This window comes from Bos indicus x Bos taurus, chromosome 6 (genome assembly GCF_003369695.1).
Source record: "Bos indicus x Bos taurus breed Angus x Brahman F1 hybrid chromosome 6, Bos_hybrid_MaternalHap_v2.0, whole genome shotgun sequence".
NCBI lineage: Eukaryota > Metazoa > Chordata > Mammalia > Artiodactyla > Bovidae > Bos > Bos indicus x Bos taurus.
Genome location: NC_040081.1, coordinates 69,043,952 through 69,070,889, shown reverse-complemented (window position 1 = coordinate 69,070,889; position 26,938 = coordinate 69,043,952). Strand labels below are relative to the sequence as shown.

The window sequence follows — 26,938 nt, the reverse complement described above, 5'->3', positions numbered from 1 at the left end:
AAGTTTCTAGCTCCTTAATATGTTCAATAAATGACACACCTTTCTGATAATCTAACACTTTCAGTCTTATAACAAATTCATTCATTCCACTTTTCATTTTAAATTTGAAATACTTAAGTTGTTAAGTTGTAAAAGTAGTTAGTTATAAAAGTAGTTACCCAAATAATTATTTTTTAAAAATTTAAACCTTTTTTCCTTAGTAGTGTAATGGTTATACTGTATACTCCACTACTGAGCTCACTTAAGGTTATGAAGTTACTTAATATGAAAAATATTCAAACCCTTACCTCAAAACTTTTTTGTCCCCTAGGCTATTAGCAAACAATTGGTTTAAGAGTACATCCTGAAATAGTAATAAAGGACTCAGTGTCTTCCAATCTCATTCAAGCCAATGATGATCACCAAATAATGCTGACAGTCTGTTGACAGGATCACTGTACCACACAATATTTGTTAAGTATCAATAAGAAATTTCACTAACCTGGCATTTTCTTCTTCTGGCCTTTCAACTTCATTTTCATCTACCAAAAAAAATACATACATAAATAAATAAAATTAACAAACAAATCACTCTTAAAGAAACTATTATTATGAAAATCTGAAGTGATCATCACAAGCACTAACCTAGGTCCTTTGCCAAATCAGTGTGCACATGCACGTCCCATGGGCCTATAAGCACATCCAAAGTTAGATCACCTTATAATGACTTAACAAGATTATGTTTTTAATGAAAAATAAAATTAATAAAAACCAACGTTTAAGTATTCAAGATTTCTAGATCTTTGTAAAAGAAACCCTACACAGTTACATTTCAAAGAGTACTAACTAATGATAAATCTTGCACCAAAGGTAATGTATTTCACAAGTTTACCAAAATTAAATTTGTCAAAGTCACGTCAAGGAGCAAGGTGCCCAAACATGCGCTTTTACTACTCTAAACACGATCGAGAATATGCCTTTTAGGCACGAAACAAACATTAACTTTCAAATTTAGCACTGGTAACAGACAAAAAGGGACTGTGACTTCATGGAAGTTAAAAAACAAATGTCAAACAACTCTCTTTCAACGGGTAAGTAAAAGATGCAGTAAATTCATTTTGTGTAAAAGATAGATACACGAGATGATACTGAAAACCATAAGCCTAAGGGACATGAGGTACTTCTATGTGGGTTAAAGCCAAGTCTCTTAAAAAAGAAAAATTTCACCTTAATACAGGAGACATTCGGGGTTTTCTTTATGGGCCATAATGTATTCCATCTCTTTCTCTCACTCTTTTAATTAATTATTTTTAAAGCACGACTTTCAGACAAGGAGGTACCCTTGCAGGTGCATTCCACACAAACTGACCATCAAGAAACAAGACGTTAGTTTTACAGCATCAACTTTATTTAGCTATTATTACAGAATGACTGTTTGTGGGACAAGAAGGGCATCCTACAGTCAAAGGGCAACAAGAAACACGCCAACAAAGCTCAGAACCGATACAAGAAAACAAGTGAAAGAGTGCTGAGGCGAGGCGGCCGAGAAGGGCGGGCGGGGAGGAGGGCGAGGCTGGGTTCCGACCCCGCGCCCCCGGCCCAGCCCGGCCCAGCAGCCGTGGGGGGGGGGGGGGGTCGTTGCGCGTTGGGGGCGTGGGCTGGGCGGGAGGAGGCGGAGGGGGGCGGGGAACGCGCACGCCGCGCTCGGCCTAAGGCAGGCCCGAGAAAGCTCCGCACGAAAGGCCGCAGGCGGCGGCGTGAGGGACCCGGGACGCCGGCAGTTTGCGGGTCGGGAGGGGAAGCCTGAGAGAACCCGGGAAAGAGAAGGGACAGGAAGTTCCGTACCGCCATAAAGCCACTCTTCCTCCTCATCCCCTCCGGTCCCGCCGCTCAGCTCCGACACTAGGCGCTCGACCTCGCCGGCCGACATGGCCGCTCCGAGCACAACTTAAGCGCGGTGATCAACAGCCCCCTCCAACCCCTTCCCCTGCCTCGCTGACCAGGGGCTCGAGAGGGGCGCGAACCCGCCGACGAGCGGACGAAGGAAGCACGAGACTGAAATCCAGGGCAGACAGCCGCGGAGGCGGCAAAGCAGACGACTCCGGCGCCCTCCGCCCGCGCACGCGCAGCAGCGCCAAAACGGCGCGGCGTCTCTAGGTGGCTTCACTTCCGCGGCGGCGGCCACCTGAGTCTGCGCATGAGCATCGTGTCAGGCCCCGCCCCCCACGGGATTCCCCTCGGCCTTTTAGCATGGCTTTCTCTCCTGACGTTCTACGTTGGCTAGAATTCTCCTCCCCCAAAGTCGACTCTCATCGCTTGTGTTTCTACTGCTGAAGAGTACACCATTGTCTTTCTGGCTTTGATGCCTGCATTCTGTTCTCTACCTGTTTTGTTTTTCTAAATCTTCTGAAAAGCGTTTCATTTTTCACTTGTTATCAGAAGTGATATAAAATCGTTATCCTATCAGTCCCTGTTTCTCATTAGAGAAGAAATCTAATCATGCTCACTTTCTTGAAAAATTAGTTTTAACAGCAAACAAAAGTCAAAAAAAATCAAGAATGCGTTTTCCTTGTCAAAAAGAACTCATCCACTACCCTGGTTTCCAGAAGTAGGTATTGTTTTTCTGTTTGAGGTGCAGCATTATGAAATTTTAAATTCCAATAGTTGCTTCAAATATATCGTTGTGGAAGAACCTGAGATTAATGAGCCTTAAAGTGTACAACATTCAGAAACATTTCAACATTCAGAAAACTAAGATCATGGCATCAGGTCCCATCACTTCATGGCAAATAGATAGGTAAACAGTGGAAACAGTGGCTGACTTTCTTTTTGGGGTCTCCAAAATCACTACGGGTGGTGATTGCAACCATGAAATTAAAAAATGCTTGCTCCTTGGAAGGAAAGTTATGACCAACCTCAGTTCAGTCACTCAGTCGTGTCGGACTCTTTGCAACCCCATGAATAGCAGCATGCCAGGCCTCCCTGTCCATCACCAACTCCCGGAGTTCACTTAAACTCACGTCCATCGAGTCAGTGATGCCATCCAGCCATCTCATCTTCTGTCATCCCCTTCTCCTCCTGCCCCTCAATCCCTCCCAGCATCAGAGTCTTTTCCAATGAGTCAACTCTACTCATGAGGTGGCCAAAGTATTGGAGTTTCAGCTTTAGCATCAGTCCTTCCAATGAACACCCAGGACTGATCTGCTTTAGGATGGACTGGTTGGATCTCCTTGCAGTCCAAGGGACTCTCAAGAGTCTTCTCCAACACCACAGTTCAAAAGCATCAATTCCTCGGTGCTCAGCTTTCTTCACAGTCCAACTCTCACATCCATACATGACTACTGAAAAAACCATAGCTTTGACTAGATGGGCCTTTGTTGGCAAAGTAATGTCTCTGCTTTTTAATATGCAATCTAGGTTGGTCATAGCTTTTCTTCCAAGGAGCAAGCGTCTCAATTTCATGGCTGCAGTCACCATCTGCAGTGATTTTGGAACCCAAGAAAATAAAGTCTCTCATTGTTTCCATTGTTTCCCCATCTATTTGTATGAGCAGTATGAAAAGACAGGGGGATATTATTTAGCCTAAAAAAAAAAAAAAGGAAATTCTGGCACATGTTATAACATGGAGAAACTTTAAGGATATTACTAAGTGAAACAAGTCAGTCACAAAAAGATAAATATTATATAATTCAGTTTATATAAGGGACCTAGAATAGTCAACTCATAGAAACAGAAAGTAGAATGGTGGTTGCTGGGGTAGGGGGGACTAGAGAATTGTTAGTAGAGTTCCACTTTCAGCAGACAAAAACGTTCTCAATATTGGTTGGAAAACTCTGAAAATACTGAACTGTGCACTTAAAAATGGTTAAGATGGTAAATTTCATATATTTTGCCACGGTTAAAAAAACAGAAACAAAAACATGTCCCAATCAAATTCAGTATATTTATTCTCCAATCTGCTTTTCCACATCTCAGTTACTGCCACTTACTAGTGACCCACATAGAAAGCTGGCCATTAATCTGTGATTTTCTCTCTGCCTCTTCCTTTGTCAATCTAGTTACCTGAATTGTGTCTCTATCTTAAAATTTCTTCATAAATCCCAGACTATCTACTCCCTTTATTAGTAGTATTCTCATGTACTGTTTTCCATAGGTATTGCTGTTACCTTTTTCTAGCTGCCCTTCCTGCCCTAAATCTTACTCCATTCAAATTATTTTCCATTTAGAATATTTTTTCCCCTAAACTGAAGGTGTGAATAAATGTTTCTGCTCCTAAAAAAACATTCAGGTCCTCCATATTGGTGGGTTCCACATCCATGGATTCAACCAACTTTGGATAGAAAATATTTGAAAAAATCAGAAAGTTTCAAAAAGCAAAACCTGTATTTGCTGTGTACCAGCAGCTATTGACTTAGCTTGTACATCATATTTACATTTACATAGCACTTACATTGTATTAGACATTTCAAGTAATCTAAACCTGATTTAAAGTGCACAGTGCATAGATTATATGCAAATATTACAGCATTTTATATAAGAGATGAGCATATGGTATTTTGTTATTTGTAAGATGTCGGGGCAGGGGCTGTACTGGAACCAAACTTCCAGCATAGGGTTACCAAGAGAAGATTGTACTTTAATAGCTCCCCATTGGCCGCTACTATTTAGAATACGGAAATAAGACTTACTCTAATATAGTCCATTATTTTCTATGTCCTAGCTCCTATTTCTTCATGGGCCTCTCTTTAAAGAAGACACTCAAGCCACAGTAAACCATTGTAGCTCCAAAGAACATATTGTAAGGTTTCATAATTCTGTACCTTTGTTTACGCTTCACTCTTTGCTTGGGCTGCCAGGAATGCCTTTCCTCATCCTGTACACCTGGTTAACACCTGGTTTTCTTTGAAGACAAATAAAAACTTATGTCCTATATGAAACTTCTTCTGACCACTTCCCTTTTTCCTTTGCTTAGAGTTTATTTTTCCCACTTTATAGCTCAAACTTAAAAAAAAAAAAAGAAAAAGCTTCTGTAATGTTTTATTGCATTTGCTTGCTTTACTTGTGTGTGTTAGGGAAATTAAGTCTTGTTCAGGCTTCAGAAAGTAGGACAAAAGGCCTCTGACCAACTTTTAACCTGCCTGCACCTTGTCTGAACTATGAACCTGCCTGCAAGCACACCAACTGTTACCAGCAAGTCAAGCAGCTCCTTAGATAAGAAAGGGAGTGGGTCTTAGACTTTCTTGAGCCCCTGGGGGCTTAACTAGTGCCCGCAAGTGACGATGATATTAGTTTTCAGCCTGGGATTATAAATGGGAGCCCGCCTCCACCCCTCAAACTGTAATCTGAAGTCTCACCCATAGAGTGGACGCACCGCCCAGGACCCTTTTCCAAAATGGGACTCCAGATTGCTGTTACTCAGGACTTCCCAGTGCTGTTCAAGTCGGGATGTAGGTTTTGACCCAACTCGGTGATGTTTATGCCGTTACTCTCTCTATTGTTTCTATTTCTTTTCTTTTAATGATTGTATATTGAAATTAAGTTAAATATTAACTCTTAAATTAAAAATTGTTTATTTTGTGTTTAATAAGTGGTTTCTTTTGTTAATGAATCCTTTGCACCTAAAACGAAAGTAAAACTTTCGCCAAAACAGTGTGAGTCCTTTTACTTCAGGTTATTTTGAAGGCAAGGCTGTGGATCACTTCTATCTAAATCTTCAGTGCCCAACACAATGTATGGAATATTGTACACATGCATTAAAAAGTTGGTTGAGTATATTATCTATTATACTGATATGAATTCAACAAACATTTATTTAACATTTATTTAATACCTGTTATTTTCTAGTGCTGGGGAAGCCAAGCTTCTAGTGCCCCATCTAGTAGAACAGATACGTTAAGGAAAACAAGTATGTTAAAACTTACTCCATGATATGGCAAGTATTTAGCCGAGGTATATATTTTTCATGGATTATGTAATATATCTTATTAACTACTGTTTTGGAGCTTAGCTCAGTGATCACAATAAGTGCTTAATAAATAGTGATTGAACAAACTGAACCTATGATGCAATCTGGGCTTAATCTTGTTGACTTCATTGTGCAGGTATTTAATGTTCTAAGCTAGGAGTGGCTGGAGAGAAATTGAAAATTTGTGAAGGTTTTTAGTGCCATTATAATGCGTTGGCTGGATCTGTAGGCAGTTGGGCTAGGAGAGGTTTTAAGCAGAAAAATGGCTGAACAAACTTAGTTTACTAGGAAGAAAAGTGAATCAAAGGGTGAAGAGGTGGAAAACTGGAAAACGATAGGAGAGGGGTGGTCACTGCTATTGTCCAGTTGAGTGACGACGGTGGATTAAGGCAGTGAGAACAAAGATGGATGAGGAGAAAGGACTGGATTCTCGAATTTTGAAGCAGGTCAAGATTTAGTGCCAATGAGAGGAGGGAAGGAAGATAGAGAAAGTGAAAGCAAAACTGGTAGGTGTATTACAGGTTTGTGACCAATACTGTATGGGATAGTAATCTATAAACAACAAAACCTCACAGTAGTTTGAGTGAACTCCGGGAGTTGGTGATGGACAGGGAGGCCTGGCGTGCTGCAATTCATGGGGTCGCAGAGTCGGACACGACTGAGCGACTGAACTGAACTGAACTGGCCGCTCTTAATTTGGGAAAAGTGGCTGTACATTTAAAGACATGTGTTCAGATCCGTGAAAAACATCATATTTCAAATTACATTTTATCACTCCTCAGATTTCTCAAGGAGTAGCGAAGGATAATCTGAGCAGAGAGGGAGAGGAGGACAAAATTCCTTAGGTATTTCTTCAGCTCCTTCCCACTTCCACGAACCCACCGTGGCTTCCTGGAGGCTCGGAGCCCCGCCCATTTCGTCTGAGCCCTAAACAATTCTTCCGCGACGGATTTCCTCACTAGCCAATCATGCTCCGGAGCGTCATTACTCTGCGCCACACTGGACAAGTCAGAGGCCGCCCCACGTGTCTGTGTTGACTGTCAATATCTCTTGGAGCCCAGTTCCCGGAAGCTGTGAGTTCTGCGAGAAATTCCTGCACTCGGTGCCCCGAGTCTGCGAATTCCCAACAATGAACACTCCAGGCGTGCTGTCTTTTACCCAGCAAGCCTGGGAGCAGGTGCTGACCAAAGCGAAACGGGCCGTGGTCTACCTGGACGCCGCCTGCGCCGAGAGCCTGCACTGGGGCTGCGGGTCCTCGAGGCTGCTGGAGGCGGTGGGGAGCCCTGCGTGTTACCTGCGCGAGTTCGAGCCTGCCGCAGTTGGTGGCGGAGTCGAGCAGCCCAAGGCAGTGTTTGTGTTGAGCTCCCTGCTGAAAGGCCGGATCGTGGAGACCCTGCGGGACATCATCTGCCGAAGTCACTTCCAGTACTGTGTGGTGGTCACGGCTGTGAACCACGCAGTGCATCTTACGGCTAATCATGTGCCGGCGGCGGCAGCAGCCGAGTTGGAAGGGCAGCAGCCAGTGTTCGAGCAACTGGAGGAGAAGCTGTGTGAGTGGATGGGCAACATGAACTACACAGCTGAGGTGCTGCATATACCATTGTTACTCGCCCCTGTAGCTCCCCACCTTGCCCTGACTCCAGCTTTTGCTTCCCTTTTCCCACTGTTACCCCAGGATGTGCATATCCTCAACAGTGCCCGACCTGACAGGAGGAGGCTGGGAAGCCTGGCTGAGGTGGATGCCACTGCCCTGACCCCTGAGCTGCTGCTGCAGATTAGGTGCCTGGTGTCAGGGCTCAGTTCCCTGTGTGAGCATTTAGGGGTACGAGAGGAGTGCTTTGCTGTAGGTGCCCTCAGTCGGATCATCGCTGCAGATCTGGCCAATTTTGCTCCTGCCAAGAACAGGAGGAAGACTGCTACAGGCCGGGCATCAGTGGTCTTTGTGGACAGAACGCTGGATCTCACAGGTAAGTTGGCAGTTGTTGTGGGGGGCTTCATAACTACTCTCCAAAGTGATTCAACCTATAATTAATATACCTCTTTCTATGTGTCAGCCACTTCCCCGGTGGCTCAGACGGTAAAGAATCCGCCTGCAGTACTGGAGAGCAAGAGTTTGACCCCTGAGTTGGGAAGATCCCCTGGAGAAGGAAATGGCTACCCACTCCAATATTCTTGTCTGGAGAATCCCTGGAGAGGAGCCTGGCAGGCTACAGTCCATGGTGTCCCAAAGAGTTAGAAATGACTGAGGGACTGACATTTTGACTATGTGTCAGGTTAAGGAGACAAAGAAGAACTAAATAGACACAGTCCCTGATCTCACAGTTTATGGTCTAGAGGGGGTTATGCTATGCTATGCTAAGTCACTTCAGTCGTGTCCGACTCTGTGTGACCCCAGAGACGGCAGCCACCAGGCTCCCCCGTCCCTGGGATTCTCCAGGCAAGAACACTGGAGTGGGTTGCCATTTCCTTCTCCAATGCATGGAAGTGAAAAGTGAAAGCAAAGTTGCTCAGTCGTGTCCAACTCTTAGCGACCCCATGGACTGCAGCCTACCAGGCTCCTCCATCCATAGCATTTTCCAGGCAAACAAGTAGCAATTAAAATCAACTTATTAAATGCTGTAATGGATAAATACATCCTTAAGGTGTACTATCCTGTTAAACAAAAACAACTGCATCTAGCTCAAATATTGAAAAACTGGACTTATGCTGACATGGAGGAGAACTGTCCACCTGGGAACCTTTGGAAATGTGCAGATATGAGTATTCACAGCAATCCTTCATAAGAAGGATTTAAGTTGTTGGAGAACTGTTAACAGATGACCAAATTGAGGGAAGCTGTACAACAAAACACGAAAATAACTGAAATACTACAGACAGTTGACTTTCAAGTTTGAAAGGGGCATTGTTCAAAGGGAGCAAATAGAAAAGTTTCTCTGGGTAGATTCAAGGCAACAAACAGGTAAAAAGAGAAAGAAAAATCAATCTACTTTGTCCAGGGCTTATGAGGATCCGTGAAAGTATTAGTTTCAATAGCGCGCTGAGAGAAATATACAGTGTGATGACAGAGCAATGAGAGTGAACCTCCAGAAAGTTTCTTCAGATATTTCCCAAGTACATTTAAAATGATAAGGACTCTGTTTCCTTCCTGAAGAGTTCATTTGAAAAGCACCAGGTGGGGCTCAGCCAGGTAGTGTCCATACATCGAGGAAAGCACTCCCAGGCCTGGTTAAGGGAGCTCAAGTTAGGTGAGATCTCCTGGATGGGAGAGGTCACCTGCCTGGGGTAGCAGGTGACAGGAGCAATGCCCTGGTGGGAGAGGGGGTCAAGGGAAGCCAGAATGAGTGGCATAACAGTGTCCTTGGGGCCCAGCATATTTACCTCTCTAATGGGGCATAGAACCAAGTTTGAAACCTATCGACTTTGGCATACTGTAGCCAAGAAAGTTTCACTGATCTACATCCCATTTTTAAATTATGACAGTGCTCTCCTTCAGAAGGGATCAAATTATTGCTGGCTAATAGAGGGTAAATTTTGGAGGAGAGATTCTCAGTTCAGTTCAGTCGCTCCGTTGTGTCCGACTTTTTGTGACTCCATGAATCGCAGCATGCCAGGCCTCCCTGTCCATCACCAACTCCCAGAGTTCACTCAGACTCAAGTCCATCATGTCAGTCATGCCATCCAGCCATCTCGTCCTCTGTTGTCCCTTTCTCCTCCTGCCCCCGATCCCTCCCAGCATCAGGGTCTTTTCCAATGAGTCAACTCTTCTCATGAGGTGGCCAAAGTACTGGAGTTTCAGCTTTAGCATCATTCCTTCCAAAGAACACCCAGGACCGATCTCCTTTAGAATGGACTGGTTGGATCTCCTTGTAGTCCAAGGGACTCTCAAGAGTCTTCTCCAACACCACAGTTCAAAAGCATCGGTTCTTCGGTGCTCAGCTTTCTTCACAGTCCAACTCTCACATCCATACATGACCACTGGAAAAACCATCGCCTTGACTAGACGGACCTTTGTTGGCAAAGTAATGTCTCTGCTTTTGAATATGCTATCTAGGTTGGTCATAACTTTTCTTCCAAGGAGTAAGCGTCTTTTAATTTCATAGCTGCAGTCACCATCTGTAGTGATTTTGGAGCCCCCCAAAATAAAGTCCGACACTGTTTCCACTGTTTCCCCATCTATTTCCCATGAAGCTTGGATAGAGGGTAGATTTTGGAGGAGAGATTCTAATTTGAACAAATTTGTTACTGTAGTCCTAATAACTTATAAATTAAAGTCTTCTTAATGGACGTGTTTGTGGTAATCATCCAAACTGTCTTCCAAATAATCAGTTTATTCATTCATTTATGTCAAAAATGTTTCAAGATAGTGTTGCAATTTCATACTGATAATTCTTAGGACTGATTTTCAGCTGGTATACAGTTGTGTTGTCAAACTTATTTTTTAAAGACTGAAATATGTCTGTGCATGTGTTCAGTCACTTCAGTCTTTGCGAATCCATAGACTGTAGCCCTCCAGGCCCTTCTGTCCATAAGATTCTCCAGGCAAGAATACTGGAGTGGGTTGCTGTGCCCTCCTCCAGGGAATCTTCTCAGACCAGGAATTGAACCCACATCTCTTGCCTCTCCTGCAGTGGCAGGTGGGTTCTTTACCACTGAACCACCTGGGAAACCCAAATATGTTTGTACTAACATACAAAATATAAGTAAAGAGAATGTAAGTAAAGAGAAATTCTCTACTTGGTGAGACCACAACTCACCTAATACTGTTGCTTGGTAGAGACAAGTGATAGGGCCTAAGAAAGTGGAGGTGCTGAGGGTACTGAGGCTGCAGAAGGAATTCATGCTGGTAGTGATGATTGTAGAGAAGCAACACGTGTCCTTTGCTGTACAGTGGCCCAAAACTGGCTGGGGTGGTAAGGTAAGTGGAGTTGGTAGCATTACTTTTGGCCCAGGTGCTTTCCAACCTTGATCTAGGCTCTGACATCCAGGAACACACCCGATCACCATGCTTAGTTTTTTTTTTTTTTTTTTTTTAATTGATCTGTCCTGGCTACAGCAAGCATAGGGAACTGGGGAGCTCATGACTTGTTACTAAGAATTTCTTGTGAACTTCCCTATCTGTCCAGTTGCTGGGATTCTGAGTTCCTAGTGCAGGGTTTGATCTCTGGTCAGGGAAGTGGATCCCACATGCCACCTGGGGCAGCCAAATAAGTAAATAATAAATATTACAAAAAAAAGAATTTGTTGTGACAAGAATTTTGATGTAGTTTCTTACATCAAATTGCAGCTTAGATTGGGGCATTGTTTAGCTAAGGATAGCTGCAGCATGTAGAAGATTGCACCAACAATTTCTAAAAATCAAAAGGTAACTGGAAATCATCAGAATGATTTGAATCTGATATGAATTTCAATTTAAATTACATATGACAGCGGTTTTCATATAGTGACCAAAAGAAAATCCATTTTCAGTTGTTGGTTTAAATGTTAATTTATATACATAGTGTATTAAAATGTTATTTGTTGTGGAATATTTTGGGTGCTATTCTTGACACTTTACCATTAGAAGATACATATGCGTATGTATATATTCTTCTTAGATATAAAATTGATGCTACCCAAAATAACACAAGTAACCTCCAATAGTTCATAAATAATCCACAGTGTTAATGTCATGCTTACAAATATAGAGAAGCTTCTCATCTTTTTGTCATCATCTTTGCTGAAAGTAATGTCACTTTGTCTAGTAGTTCGTTTTTTTTTTTTCAGTAAATGTTTATTGAGTGCCTGCTATGTGCCAGCTTTTGTTCAGGCCTAGGGGAGCACTGGTGAACAACATAGACACATTCCTTGATCCCCTGAAGCAGTCCATAAGCTCTCAGGGCTGAAAAATAGAGTAAATTTGTTGCAATTGTTTGAGAAGTTATTGTAATTGTTTGAGAAGGCCCCCAGTGTCTGTTGCTATGATTTGGTATACCTTTACCACATCTAGACCACACAGAAGCTTGTCTGCAGTATTCTTCAGACATCTTTGCATAGGGGATTTCAAGACAAACTTCTATGGACCATTCTGGCTTCTGATTTTGTTTCAAGGTACAATTAAAAAGGTAGACATAATTTATGAATATCAGAGAGATTTGAGTCTGGTTTTTTTTTTTTCCTACTATTTTCTGGCTCTTCAGATGGGCTAGAGTGCTTTGTTGATTATTTACAGGTTCAAGATCAAAAGATAAGAGGGAGTAGTAACTCTGGGAATTAAATTTCCTTTCTTGGTTCAATTCTTTTGAATTTTAGTTTCATGTAAACTTTTAAATTAAATCCATCCAGTTAAAGATTAACTCCCAATCCAGTGGTGGTTTAGTCACTAAGTTGTGTCCAACTCTTGTGATTCCATGGACTGTAGCCTGCCAGTGGGTGGTTCTTAATCCTTGGATTAGGATTTATTAGTTCATTCAAGATGTGGTTGTATATTGTTTTATTAAGGTCTTAAAATTTGAGACTATTCATAATTGCTAACCTTTGGGATCATACTACTTTTCTGAGCACTGTACATATATGTTTTTATTCGGTTGCTAAGTCGTGTCCGACTCTTTGGGACCCCATGGACTGCAGCATGCCAGGCTTCCCTGTCCTTCCCTATTCCTCAGACTTTGCTCAAACTCATGTCCATTGAGTCAGTGATGCCATCCAACCATCTCATCCTTGCTGTACAAGGGATAAATTCATTTAATTTTTATGACAATTCTTCTATAATTATCCCCGTTTTACAGATGAGGAAACAGAGACATGGAAGAGTTAAGGAACTCATCCAAGATCATACAGCTAGTAAGTGGAAGAGTTGGGGTTTGAACCTTGGCAACTTGCCCCAGAGCCTGTGCTCATAATCTCTCTCACGTGAAAGGCTATTCTTATCCTGGATAGGAGAGACGACATTGATGTGGTCTCTAGAAGCTAGCAGCCTCAGAGACTCAGCACAGTTGTTGGACTCTGGTGCTGCCTTAGTGTTCAGAAAAGTTACTTATATTTTCCCCCCACATCTGGTTTTCCACAAAATGCCAAATAACCAACCAATATCTTTATGTTGGAGAGGGAAATGGCAACCCACTCCAGTATTCTTGCCTGGAGAATACCATGAACAGAGGAGCCTGGCAGGCTACAGTCCATGGAATCACAAGAGTTGGACACGACTTAGTGACTAAACCACCACCACCATCTTTTTTTTTAGGGTTCAGAGGATATTGTTTAAAATTAGCATAGGTAATGAGAACAATTGAGAAGCCATGTAAGGCTCCGACTAGGTTGTGAGTGTCAGATCTAGACTGGTATAATAAATTCAAGGCTTAGCTTAGTGACTTACCTGCTGTTTGGTTCTAATTGAGCTTTTTGAGGGATTTTTCATTTGTAAACAGGGAAAATTATGACCATAAAGTGCTGTTGGAAAAATATAAAATCATCCATCCATTTACTTATTTAATATATAACTAATACAGTAGATAAGAGATTAAAAAGGGATAGTGTTTCTATTTTAGGTAGCATAGCTAGGGAAGACCTCTCTCAGGATGTGACTTTTGAGCAGAGAATGACAGGAGAGGGGAAATAAGATGTATGACAGCCTTGGTATAGAACGTGTAAGACTCAGGTACAGAACACGAAAGACCAGGCTATCAAATACGTAACACCCAGGGAATGGCAAGTGCAAAGGACCTGAGGTGGGAAGATGCTGACGTGTTTGAGGAGTCCAGTGTGGCTTCCTTCAGCTTGCCCTGCAAGCAAGGAGGGCAGTGAGGTGAGATGAAATTGGAGAGATAGGCAGAAGGAAAGCATTGTAGGGCAAACTAGAGACTTAGAGTAAAAACCTGAATATGACAGGAAAGTTGGAGGGTTTTGAGCTGTGATGTGACATGCTCACATTTACATTACACAGGATCACATATGTAAGGAGCGAGGGGATTGAGGCAGATCCTCAATATTACACTCTCTAGCGTGTGTAATAGGCATACGTGGCAGTCATAGTGGCCTTAGCTCTGCCCTTCCTAGTCATAAGTCTTTGGGCGAGTTTCAACTTAAAAGTCTCAGTTTCTTGATCTGTGAATTGAGAATAACAGGGTAAAATAAGTTAACAGGTCCAGCTCCTAGAATAGTGTCTGGTGCATGATGGGGAAAATGTTAGTTATTACCATTATTAATTAATGACATGCCTTTAAAATGATTTAATATCTTTGAAATGTATGTTTTCCCCTTTAATATAAGACTAAGACTGTAAGTATAAGAATAATTTGCCATACATATAACCCAGAAGAATTCTACTACCTAACCTATTATCTGCCACTAAAGTAAATGAATGTTAAAGAATTGATGCTTTTGAATTATGGTGCTGGAGAAGACTCTTAAGAGTTCCTTGGACAGCAAGGAGATCAAACTAGTCAATCCTAAAGGAAATGAACCCTGAATATTCATTGGAAAGACTGATGCTGAAGCTCTAGTACCTTGGCCACCTGATGTGAAGAGCCAACTTATTGGAAAAGACCAGGATGCTGGGAAAGATTGAGGGCAAGAGGAGAAGGAGGTGACAGAGGATGAGATGGTTGAATGGCATTATTAACTCAGTGGATGAGTTTGAGCAAGGTCTGGGAGATGGTGAAGGACAGGGAAGCCTGGCATGCTGCCGTCCATGGGATTGTAAATAGTCGGCCACGACTGAGTGACTGAAAAACAACAACAAAGTAAATGAGAGTTGGTTAGAATTAGCCATTTGTCAGGAACTATATTCTATGCTATTTTGGGTGTTGCTGCTAAGTCGCTTCAGTCGTGTCGGACTCTGTGTGACCCCATAGACGGCAGACCACGAGGCTGCCCGTCCCTGGGATTCTCCAGGCAAGAACACTGGAGTGGGTTGCCATTTCCTTCTCCAATGCATGAAAGTGAAAAGTCAAAGTGAAGTCGCTCAGTCGTGTCTGACTGTTAGCGACCCCATGGACTGCGGCCCACCAGGCTCCTCCATCCATGGGATTTTCCAGGCAAGAGTGCTGGAGTGGGGTGCCATTGCCTTCTCCGATTTTGGGTGTTAGTATATAATATTTTAAGGATGTAAATAATACTTTGGTTCTGTAAAAACAGCTATTAGCTACTGAACCTTAAGGAAAATTAAGTATCTTGACTTCTCATGTTGAAGAGTTTCTAGAGTAGTTTCCAGATTTGATGAGAGTTTTTGTTTTAATTTGCTGAGAGTGTAAGGAATTGAGGCTTGCTAAAGTCCCCTGTGCTTGCATAGGGAGGAGGAGTATCAGCTAGACTGTAGGCACTAAAGAAGTTAAGAAAGAAAGGCACATAGACAACTTGTTTGTGCCATGTGTCTAAGAATGGCAAATGACAGATGAGAATAACTTAGGGGCAAGACTCCGAATTTGGGCACTGAGTTCAAAGAAAAGTTATTGTGCTGATGAGGAGAAGTTTTTAAATTATTGAGAAGGTTACTAGTGGAAAGTGAAATTCATGATGCTGTAGGGTAATCTAGTATCTCCATTCCAGGGTTAAAGATAGGATTCACTTAGAGACTTTCGACTCTTCTGTGGGTCTCAGGGCCACTAATAGTCACTAGGCATTCATTCAGCAAGTATTTAATGAGTAAGTTATAGTCTGAGTGCTGGGGAGACAACCATAAACCATAGAAAACATAAATAAGATATGGTTCCTTCCAGCCCTGATAAGTGAATATTTTTCTGGTGGAATAATAACTCTTTTCTTTAACAGCAGAAGTCCCCTTAAAAGCACTCATACTGGTTCTGTTGTGAGTCACTTTTATGGCTCGTTTTTTTTTTTTTAAATAGAGTGTGGTTATCTGCCTCCTGTGTTTGAGTTCTTTCTCTGTAATTTACAGCATATATAATTTCGAGCAAGTGACTTAAACTGAATTCTCTGCTGTGTCATTGAGCATAATAATACCTGTGTATTAGAGTTGTTTTAATAATTAAGTGGATAATAAATGTATAGTACGGGAGTTAACATCTGGTACATCATCAGGTCTCAATCAGCTCAATTCAGTCACTCAGTCGTGTCCGACTCTCTGAACCCCATGAACCATAGCACGCCAGGCCTCCCTATCCATCACCAACTGCTGGAGTCCACCCAAACCGATGTCCATTGAGTCGGTGATGCCATCCAACCATCTCATCCTCTGTTGTCCCCTTCTCCTCCTGCCTTCAATCTTTCCCAGAATCAGGGTCTTTTCTAATGAGTCAGCTCTTCTCATCCGGTGGCCAAAGTACTGGAGTTTCAGCTTCAACATCAGTCCTTCCAATGAACACCCAGGACTGATCTCCTTTAGGATGGACTGATTGGATCTCCTTGCAGTCCAAGGGACTCTCGAGAGTCTTCTCCAACACAACAGTTCAAAAGCATCAGTTCTTTTTTTTTTTTTTCATGAAAATTATGTCAAGACTGGGATTCCCAGTCTTCCCCAGAATGTGCATCTTAGATTTATATCATGATATTATCTTTTTTCCCTTCCCTACTTTTTGTACCACCTAACTCATTTTTGGCTCTGGATTCAGTGAATTTCTACCCTGTAGACTCCTCAAAACTCTTTGATCCGTCCTTGGCTGGTCTCTGGATAAGCATCAGTTCTTCAGTGCTCAGCTTTCTTTATAGTACAACTCCCACATCCATACATGACTACTGGAAAAACCATGGCCTTGACTAGACGGACATTTGTTGACAAAGTAATGTCTCTGCTTTTTCATATGCTGTCTAGATTGGTCATAACTTTCCTTCCAAGGAGTAAGTGTCTTTTAATTTCATGGCTGCAATCACCACCCGCAGTAATTTTGGAGCCCCCAAAAATAAAGTCAGCCACTGTTTCCACTGTTTCCCCATCTATTTGCCATGAAGTGATGGGACCAGATGTCATGATCTTCGTTTTCTGAATGTTGAGCTTTAAGCCAACTTTTTCACTTTCTTCTTTCACTTTCATCAAGAGGGTCTTTAGTTTTTCACTTTCTGCCATAAGGGTGGTGTCATCAGCATATCTGAGGTTATTGATATTTCTCCCGGCAATCTTGATTCCAACTTGTGCTTCCTCCAGCCCAGCATTTCTCATGTACTTTGCATATAAGTTAGATAAGCAGGGTGACAATATACAGCCTTGACATAATCATTTTCCTATTTGGAACCAGTCTGTTGTTCCACGTCCAGTTCTAACTATTGCTTCTTGACCTGCATACAGGTTTCTCAAGAGGCAGGTTAGGTGGTCTGGTATTCCCATCTCCTTCAGAATTTTTCACAGTTTATTGTGATCCACATAGTCAAAGGCTTTGGCATAGTCAATAAAGCAGAAATAAATGTTTTTCTGGAACTTTCTTGCTTTTTCGATGATCCAGCAGATGTTGACAATTTGATCTCTGGTTCCTCTGCCTTTTCTAAAACCAGCTTGAACATCTGGAAGTTCATGGTTCACGTATTGCTGAAGCCTGGCTTGGAGAATTTTGAGCTTTACTAAGTGTGTGAGATGAGTGTAATTGTGTGGTAGTTTGAGGAACTCAAAAGCCTCTTGATGAAAGTGAAATGGAGAGTGAAAAAGTTGGCATAAAGCTTAACATTCAGAAAATGAAGATCATGGCATCCGGTCCCACCACTTCATGGGAAGTAGATGGGGAAACAGTGGAAACAGTGTCAGACTTTATTTTTCTGGGCTCCAAAATCACCACAGATGGTGACTGCAGCCATGGAATTAAAAGACACTTACTCCTTGGAAGGAAAGTTATGACCAACCTAGATAGCATATTCAAAAGCAGAGACATTACTTTGCCAACAAAGGTCCGTCTAGTCAAGGCTATGGTTTTTCCAGTGGTCATGTATGGATGTGAGAGTTGGACTGTGAAGAAGGCTGAGTGCCGAAGAATTGATGCTTTTGAACTGTGGTGTTGGAGAAGACTCTTGAGAGTCCTTGGACTGCAAGGAGATCCAACCAGTCCATTCTGAAGAAGATCAGCCCTGGGATTTCTTTGGAAGGAATGATGCTAAAGCTGAAACTCCGTACTTTGGCCACCTCATGCGAAGAGTTGACTCATTGAAAAAGACTCTGATGCTGGGAGGGATTGGGGGCAGGAGGAGAAGGAAAGGACAGAGGATGAGATGGCTGGATGGCATCACTGACTCGATGGACGTGAGTCTGAGTGAACTCTGGGAGTTGGTGATGGACAGGGAGGCCTGGCCTGCTGCGATTTATGGGGTCGCAAAGAGTCGGACATGACTGAGCGACTGATCTGATCTGATCTGATCTGATCTTGAGCATTCTTTGGCATTGCCTTTCTTTGGGATTGGAATGAAAACTGACCTTTTCCAGTCCTGTGGCCACTGCTGAGTTTTCCAAATTTGCTGGCATATTGAGTGCAGCACTTTCACAGCATCATCTTTCAGGATTTGAAATAGCTCAACTGGAATTCCATAACCTCCACTAGACTTGTTCATAGTGATGCTTCCTAAGGCCTACTTGACTTCACATTCCAGGATGTCTGGCGCTAGGTGAGTGTGAGTGATCACACCATCATGATTATCTGGGTCATGTAGATCTTTTTTGTACAGTTCCTCTGTGTATTCTTGCTACCTCTTCTTAATATCTTCTGCTTCTGTTAAGTCCATACCATTTCTGTCCTTTATTGAACCCATCTTTGCATTAAATGTTCCCTTGGTATCTCTAATTTTCTTGAAGAGATCTCTAGTCTTTCTCTTCTATTGTTTTCCTTTATTTCTTTGCATTGCTTGCTGAGGAAGGCTTTCTTATCTCTCCTTGCTATTCTTTGGAACTCTGCATTCAAATGGGTATATCTTTCCTTTTCTCCTTTGCTTTTCACTTCTCTTTTGTTCACAGCTATTTGTAAGGCCTCCTCAGACAGCCATTTTGCTTTTTTGCATTTCTTTTTCTTGGCGATAGTCTTGATTCCTGTCTCCTGTACAATGTAATGAACCTCCGTCCATAGTTCACCAGGCACTCTGTCTATCAGATCTGGTCCCTTAAATCTATTTCTCACTTCCATTGTATAGTCATAAGGGATTTGATTTAGATCATACCTGGATGGTCTAGTGGTTTTCCCCACTTTCTTCAGTTTAAGTCTGAATTTGGCAATAAGGGGTTCATGATCCAAGCCACAGTCAGCTCCTGGTCTTTTTGCTGACTGTATAGAGCTTCTCCGTCTTTGGCTGCAAAGAATATAATCAATCTGATTTCGGTGTTGACCATCTGGGGATGTCCATGTGTAGAGTCTTCTCTTGTGTTGTTGGAAGAGGGTGTTTGCAATGACCAGTGTGTTCTCTTGGCAGAATTCTGTTAGCCTTTCCCCTGCTTCATTCTGTGCTCCGAGGCCAAATTTGCCTGTTACTCCAGATGTTTCTTGACTTCCTACTTTTGCATTCCAGTCCCCTATAACGAAAAGGACATCTTTTGGGGGTGTTTATTCTAGAAGGTCTTGTAGGTCTTCATAGAACCGTTTAACTTCAGCTCCTTCAGCATTACTGGTCGGGGCATAGACTTGGATTACCATGATATTGAATGATTTGCCTTCGAAATGAACAGAGATCATTCTGTCATTTTTGAGATTGCATCCAGGTACTGCATTTCGGACTCTTTTGTTGACTATGGTGGCTACTCCATTTCTCCTCAGGGACTCTTGCCCACAGTAGTAGACATAATGGTCATCTGAGTTAAATTCACCCATTCCACTCCATTTTATTTTGCTGATTCCTGGAATGTCAATGTTCACTCTTTCCATATCCTGTTTGACCACTTCCATCTCCTGTTTGACCAGGTCTCAATAAATATTAGCTATTCTGATGAAGATGATGAAGGTGGTGATAGTGATTCCTTGCATTTCTGGTGTAGTCTTTTCTACCTAGTTCTTCTACCCAATTAATATGACATGGCAAATACAATAAAGAGATATAGATAGAAAGACATTAGGAAATCAAGTGTTAATTGATTTGAAGTGAGTGAGATCAAAACAAGCTGATTTGGCCAGTCACATCCATTGTTGCCACTCTAATGGCAGAAAGTGAAGAGAAACCAAAGAGCTTCTTGATGAGGGTGAAAGAAGAGAATGAAAAAGCTTCCTTAAAACTCAACTTTCAAAAAAATAAGATCATGGCATCCGGTCTCATCATTTTATGGCAAACAGAAAGATTGGAAGATTGGGAAAGATTGGAAGCAGTGGCAAATTTTATTTTCTAAGGCTCCAAAATCACTGCAGGTGTTGACTGCAGCCATGAAATTAAAAGATGCTTGCTCCTTGAAAGAAAAGCTATGACAAAGTTAGCATTTCAAAAAGCAGTGACATCACTTTGCCGATACAGGTCCATATAGTAAAAGCTATGGTTTTTCCAGTAGTCACGTACAGAAGTGAGAGTTGGCCCGTAAAGAAAGCTGATTGCCGAAGAATTGATACTTTTGAACTGTGGTGCTGGAAAAGACTCTTGAGAGTTCCTTGGGCTGTAAGGAGATCAAAGCAGTCAATCCTAAAGGAAAGCATCCCTGAATATTCATTGGAAGAACTGATGCTGAAGCTGAAACTCCAGTACTTTGGCCACCTGATGCAAATAGCCATCTCATTGGAAAAGACCCTAATGCTGGGAAGGGTTGAACGCAAAAGGAGAAGGAGGCAACAGAGGACGAGATGGTTGGATGGCATCACTGACACAATGGATATGAGTTTGAGCAAACTCCAGGAGATAGTAAAGGACAGGGAAGTCTGTTTTGCTGCAGTCCATGGGGTCACAAGAGTTGGGCATGACAGCAACTGAACAACAACAACAGCTGGTTGTTGAAATGGTATCTTTCAAGCATTGATAACTTTTGGAAAGATAACTTGGCCTTATGGAAAAGCATTAAGCTTTGTAATTGGTCTTGATTTTAATTTGAGCTTGTTAATTCATTTGTTATTAAAGGAGTTAATATATGTAAAGCACCTAGAGCAATGCCTGGTAAATAGAAAATGCTCTATAAATCCTTCTATCAATACAAATTTTTCCATTCATTCATTTGTTATTTTCTTCATCTAACAAATAATTAGTAAACCTACCAGCTGCCAAGTTGCCTTTATGTAGAGAATGGACTAGGTAAATTGCCATTATGAAGATAAGCTACTAGCAAAGGGGAGATCTGCTATTCTTGGTCAGGTCACTAAGCCCTTCTAAGTCTTAAAGTCTTCATCAGTAAAATTAAGAAAATCTTTTTGGCTCGAAAGTTTCAAGATAGTGTCATCTTATGACACCATCTACCTGACCTACCAAATGTTGACTGTTTGTTTATTCACTAAATACCTGTTGATGCCTTCCATGTGTAGGCACTATGCCAAGTCCTGGAAATATGGCAGTAACCAGAGCAGACATAGTGCCTGCCCTCAGGGACAATTAAGTCCAACACACAAGACATACATTGTCTAGGTAATTGTGAACCTGGTTAGTGTTACCAACGGCAAAATGTTAGGATTGTGTTACTGATTTCTGTAACAGCTTCTTTTTCCTCCTATTTTGCGAGTTCATATTTTCTTGTCTGTTTAAATAGGGGCTGTAGGACATCATGGAGATAACTTGGTGGAGAAGATCCTTGCAGTGCTTCCCCAGCTTCCAGGCCACACCAATGATGTGATGGTTAACATGGTGGAGCTCACTGCACTCCAAGATGAGGAGGAAAATCAGAATGTGGTTGTACCTGGCTGTCTTGCACAATCCAAGTAAGATGTGTGGTTTTTTTCCCTCTTTTCCTTTTCTTTCTCTTCTGGAGTGTTCCTGTAGAAAGGAAACAATGAAGAGTTCAGTTGAGTTTAGTTCAGTCGCTCAGTCGTGTCCGACTCTTTGGGACCCCGTGAATTGCAGCATGCCAGGCCTCCCTGTCCATCACCAACTCCCGGAGATCACTCAGACTCATGTCCATCGAGTCAGTGATGCCATCCAGCCATCTCATCCTCTGTTGTCCCCTTCTCCTCCTGCCCCCAATCCCTCCCAGCATCAGAGTCTTTTCCAATGAGTCAGCTCTTCGCATGAGGTGGCCAAAGTACTGGAGTTTCAGCTTTAGCATCATTCCTTCCAAAGAAATCCCAGGGCTGATCTCCTTCAGAATGGATTGGTTAGTCTGGTTGAAAAATTTATAGTGGATAACATTTAGAAAAAATAATTTTTCTAAACTTTGAAATAATCATGTTTGTTAAACAATGTAAGCCAAGAAGTAAAGAATTTTGAAAAGGTGTTATTTACATGTAATAAAAGTTTGTTCCCAGGGTCAGCTAAGTGAGTCAATTTATACATCTCCATTCCTCAGACAGTTTCACATGGAGTTGAGGCTAGGCTTACTCAACTTCTCTTTCCTAGCTGACTCTTCCACATGACGAAAATACTGCCCACAAAGCTCTGAAACAGTGCCATCTTATTATGTAAATAATATACTCTTGGGCATCAGTGGGAAAAGTTTTTATTTCTGTGTATACTTTTGCACATGGTTAGAGAAATCAGAGAAAGAAGGTGGGGTATTTTGTATTATGCAGAGTTCCCAAAAAAAAAAAAAAAAAAATCACTCCAGAAACATGACAATGAAAAGAAACAGGAATTACCTTTCCTACTTCTTCCTTCATCAGCAGTTTTTATGAGAAAAAATATATATTTCAAGAGAAAAAAGTGTTTGAGTAGCTATTTCCCTCACCTCCCAAGTTTTAAAGTTTTAAACAAAGCAGGACCTTTCAGCTGTATAGTTTCCAGTGTTAATAGTAATAGATGTGTTTGGAATTTCCTGTCATAGTTGGGATTAATCTTCAGCTCCTGAGATTTTCAGCTTTTTTGTAGACAGTTAATAACATTTATTGGATGCCTAGTGTGTATGGGCAAGTGTATGAAGAAAACAGAACGTTCGGTCCCTGTCTTTTTGTGTGCTCTTACACACAATAAAAACAACGGCTTGTGCTTGGCAGCATATATGCTAAAATGTCGGCCTGATGGCTTGAAGCTATACAAACTCAGAAGTAATTATTATTGGAAATATTTTTAGCTTCTCAGAGGGCAATTTAAAACTTTATTATTAAGGGCTTACTTTGAGCATTACTCTGGACTAAGTAATATGGAGGACATAAAGTAATATGAAATGTCATTCTTGCCTTCAAGGAACACTTTCTTGTTGGGTAGCCATGATTTACACACAGATACAATTAAAAAATAATAGAATGATACAGAATTAAGACTCATGTGTCTGCTATAGATTATGACTCCTATAAGTGAAGTATCAAGTTAATGTGGCCTTTGTAGATCAGTGTGGGCATTGTGGAAGTGGTGATGCTTACTTTAGTTATGTCTTGAAGAATTCAGAAAAGGAGAGAGGGCCAGCATGAAGATGGGTATGGAAATAAGGACAGTCAGGGCCTAATGTGATGGGTTGTGAGAAATAAAGACAGTCACAGGACCATCACTGGACCTTCACTGCATCAGCTTAATTAGCATTTTTCAGGACTTACTATTATACATGCCAGGCATTGGGGAAGTCATTTAAGTTTCACAATGACCCAATGAGGTAGATGTTTTTATTCTGTATAAGGAAACTAAGACAAAGAGACATTAAGTAACTAGTAGGACATAGGATTAGAATTTGAGCCCAGAATATTTGACTTCGAGGCACTGTGTTAATTTATGTACTATGTATGCAGGGGCCAGAGAAAATCTAGCCTCATGAATAGCTATAAATAAACAATGAGAGAGAAAAACACAAAGCTATTTCATGATTTAATTTGGGGAAGCCTATGTGTTCAACATAATGGTTACATGAACAACAGGAATCAGTTTTGACTAATTTCAGCAAAAAGGGAATTTATTAAAGGGGATTGGAAAGCTAACAGAATCAAAGGAAGAATGGTTAATCAGATTTTGGAATGGATTAGTACAGTTCCTGAAGCAGAAACTCCAATACTTTGGCCACCTGATGCGAAGAACTGACTCATTGAAACAGACCTGGAAAAGATTGAAGGCAGGAGGAGAAGGAAACGACAGAGGATGAGATGGTTGGATGGCATCACCGACTTGATGGACATGAGTTTGAACAAGCTCCAGGAGTTGGTGATGGACAGGAAGGCCTGGTGTGCTGCAGTCCATGGGGGTCACAAGGAGTTGGACATGACAGGGACTGAACTGAACTGAACTCAAGAGCCAAGAGCTCTTGAGCCAAGAGCTGGGACCAAGAGCTCAGGAAAAGCTCTTCCAGTCATTGACACAAGAGAGACTGAATTTCAACTGTTTTCTGTCTTGAGTCACTCTACCTAAGATTCAGATTCCAGGGGAAAAAGTAAGATTGGCCTAACTCGGGGCCAGTAGGGGTTGGGAGCAGTTTATGCTGACTGAGATTTGTGCCAGGATCATATGCCATGGCAGAGGGATAGTTCTTCAAAGGAAAACTGGAATGTTTATCAAAAGGAGGGAGAGAGATCCTGAGCATATGTCTTTTCCACTCCTGGTCTGTGTTTTTAATGGGTGCCTTTTCCTCTCTTTAGACTATGAGTGAGTATTGCATAGAATATCAGTTTTCAGTGCCACTCAAGTATCAGAGTGCAGTCATAAATATCCAAGGCAGTGGTGAATTCTAGAAAGATCTAAAGAAAACTTTAAGGAGAGCAAGTTTGGTGACATAGTGAGACCAGAAGGCAGGTCGCAGATGATAAAGAGAAAAATAGAACTATTGTAGACTTACAGAAAATTTGAACAGATAAAACAGAGCATTCCCATAAAAAAATAGTGAGAAAATTATAACCAAATAAAAATATAAAACAATAATTAGGAGAAAATATGGTATTTTCTTTATAGTTGCTTTGAAGACTGAAGGAATCATGCTGATTAATTTCTTTGTAAAGAGATATTGAAATCAATTACAGCCAACCTAGTGTCTACTATACTTCCATCAGAATAATGACAGTCACTACTATCTCCAGTGCCACCCCCAAGAAAGTTCTTAGTGAAATGAGTGTGAGGATTAAAAAGTCAGTACTAAAAGGCAAAACAGATGGCTGTTTGGCGATAAATAATGTGACTGCAGTGGAATAATCTTTTAAAACCAAGTCTCTCACTAGGATATAAACCTTAACAGGCAAACTTGATTGCTAAAATAATTTTTATAAAAGGTTTTTTATAATTACAGCAATTAAAATTATGACCTATGCAGATGAAAATTTGATAACTTAGATGCATTATAACATGGCCTTCCAGTTCCTGTCCACTGGTCACTGGGTTATGTGGAATATATTGTTCAAGAAAGAGGCAGGATCTTTTCTGTTCTCATGTTTACCTTTGGTTGAAGTGGGTTTCTATCCTCTGCCCCAGCTCCAGTCTCCTAACCTACACTCTTTCAGTTCCTGAAGAACGCTTTCCCTCATGCCCTACCTGCGTTGACTGTGTCTGTTCTTGGTGCCCCTGCCTTGGTTCAGCCCCACACCCCCAGTGCAGCTGGTTGCACTCTGTCCAGTGCCCACTTTTCCTCCCATAGCACCACGTGTGCCTGCCTCATCTTTCATTCTCTCCTCCTTCCTCGCTTCTTACAGCTACGCTTGCTTCCTTTCTCTTCCTCCAGTAGGGCACTCACTTTCCTGCCACAGGACTTTCCTCTTGGTTTCCTAGATCATTCTGCCTGTAGATATAAACCTGCCCTGATTTCCTGTCTTCCTTCCTTCTCAGACCTTCATATTTCCTTTCTCTCTCTAGCTAGTTTTCCTCCTCAGCCCAGATAACTTTCTAATGAACTTGCTGATGTTGTGTATTTTTCTGTCCCTTTCCTAGAGACCTACAGAGTGAACTACTAGAGAGTCCTATGGAAGGAGGGATATTTGTCTGTTTTCTTTGCAGCTATACCCCCTACCTGTAAAAGGCAATGGCACCCCACTCCAGTACTCTTGCCTGGAAAATCCCATGGATGGAGGAGCCTGGAAGGCTGCAGTCCATGGGGTTGCTGAGGGTCGGGCACGACTGAGTGACTTCACTTTCACTTTTCACTTTCATGCACTGGAGAAGGAAATGGCAACCCACCCCAGTGTTCTTGCCTGGAGAATCCCAGGGACAGTGGAGCCCAGTGGGCTGCTGTCTATGGGGTCGCACAGAGTCGGACACGACTGAAGCGACTTAGCAGTAGCAGCAGCAGCAGACCCCCTACCTAGAACAATACCTGGCACTCAAGAGATTGCTTTTGTTTTTTTGTTTTGTTTTGTTTGTTGATTGGTTTTTTGGTTTATTTGTTTTTGGCCATGCTGTGCAGCTTGGGGAATCTTAGTTCCCTGACCAGGGAGTGAACATGAGCCCTCAGGAGTGAAAGCATGGAGTCCTAACTACTGGACTGCCAGGGAATTCTCATCAAGAGAGTTTGTTTGATGGTGATGGTGCTGCTAGGGCAAGATCTGTGAGACAGAGAAGCTGAAGACTAAGAGAGGTGACGTCAATCCAGAGCATAGGAGAGGTTAGTATGGGGATGTCAAGATTCTAGTCATTTATTTGGCTGCATTGAGTCCTAGTTGTGGTGCATGGGCATAGTTGCCCCCTAGCTTGTGGGGTTCTCAGTTCCCTAACCAGGGATCCAACCCACATCTTCTGCATTGCAAGGTGGACTCCTAACCACTGTACTGCTAGGAAAGTCCCTAGACTCTAATTATTGAATATTTAAAACAGTCACATCGTGTTAGCTAAATATAGCAAAATTGGCCCAGAAATTCTGCTTTTAAGACCTTATTTCTTAGATGTATTTTGTACACATGTAGAATGATATATTACATTAATTTGTCATAGCAGCATTTTTAATAATAAGACTGGAAATAATTTTCATATCTTATCAGTTCAGTAGATTGTGGTATATTCATACTATAAAATAATATATAGCTATTGAAATAGGATGAAGATTGAATAATCCATTTATATATTAATAAGCAATGAGCTCAACGACATACTTCAAATGAAATTAGCAAGGTATAGCACACCCATTTGTTAGAAAGGGGGAGATATGTATTC

The 26,938-nt window shown here is 41.8% G+C and overlaps 2 protein-coding genes across 14 annotated transcripts in view; one reads left to right on the top strand and one right to left on the bottom strand.

Annotated features, from left to right (window-relative positions):
* Positions 1 to 2,172, bottom strand: part of FIP1L1 (factor interacting with PAPOLA and CPSF1) — a 68,070-nt gene extending 65,898 nt beyond the window's left edge. For 5 of the 13 annotated variants that reach the window (XM_027544506.1, XM_027544509.1, XM_027544511.1 and 2 more), the window contains exons 1-3: positions 1,825 to 2,136; positions 625 to 669; positions 482 to 521 (exon numbers count right to left, since the gene is read on the bottom strand). In XM_027544506.1, the coding sequence (XP_027400307.1) occupies positions 482 to 521; positions 625 to 669; positions 1,825 to 1,909 (170 nt within the window). In that variant the 5' untranslated portion in view covers positions 1,910 to 2,136. Of the gene's footprint in view, positions 1 to 481; positions 522 to 624; positions 670 to 1,824 lie in introns of all 13 variants that reach the window. The other 8 variants (XM_027544516.1, XM_027544512.1, XM_027544508.1 and 5 more) reach the window with 5 other exon arrangements.
* A 4,765-nt stretch (positions 2,173 to 6,937) lies between these two features.
* The window catches only part of SCFD2 (sec1 family domain containing 2), a 395,759-nt gene continuing 375,758 nt past the window's right edge, over positions 6,938 to 26,938 (top strand). Inside the window, exons 1-2 of the mRNA XM_027544495.1 lie at positions 6,938 to 7,911; positions 21,489 to 21,657. Coding sequence (XP_027400296.1) covers positions 7,074 to 7,911; positions 21,489 to 21,657 — 1,007 coding nt within the window. The 5' untranslated portion in view covers positions 6,938 to 7,073. The remainder of the gene's footprint in view (positions 7,912 to 21,488; positions 21,658 to 26,938) is intronic.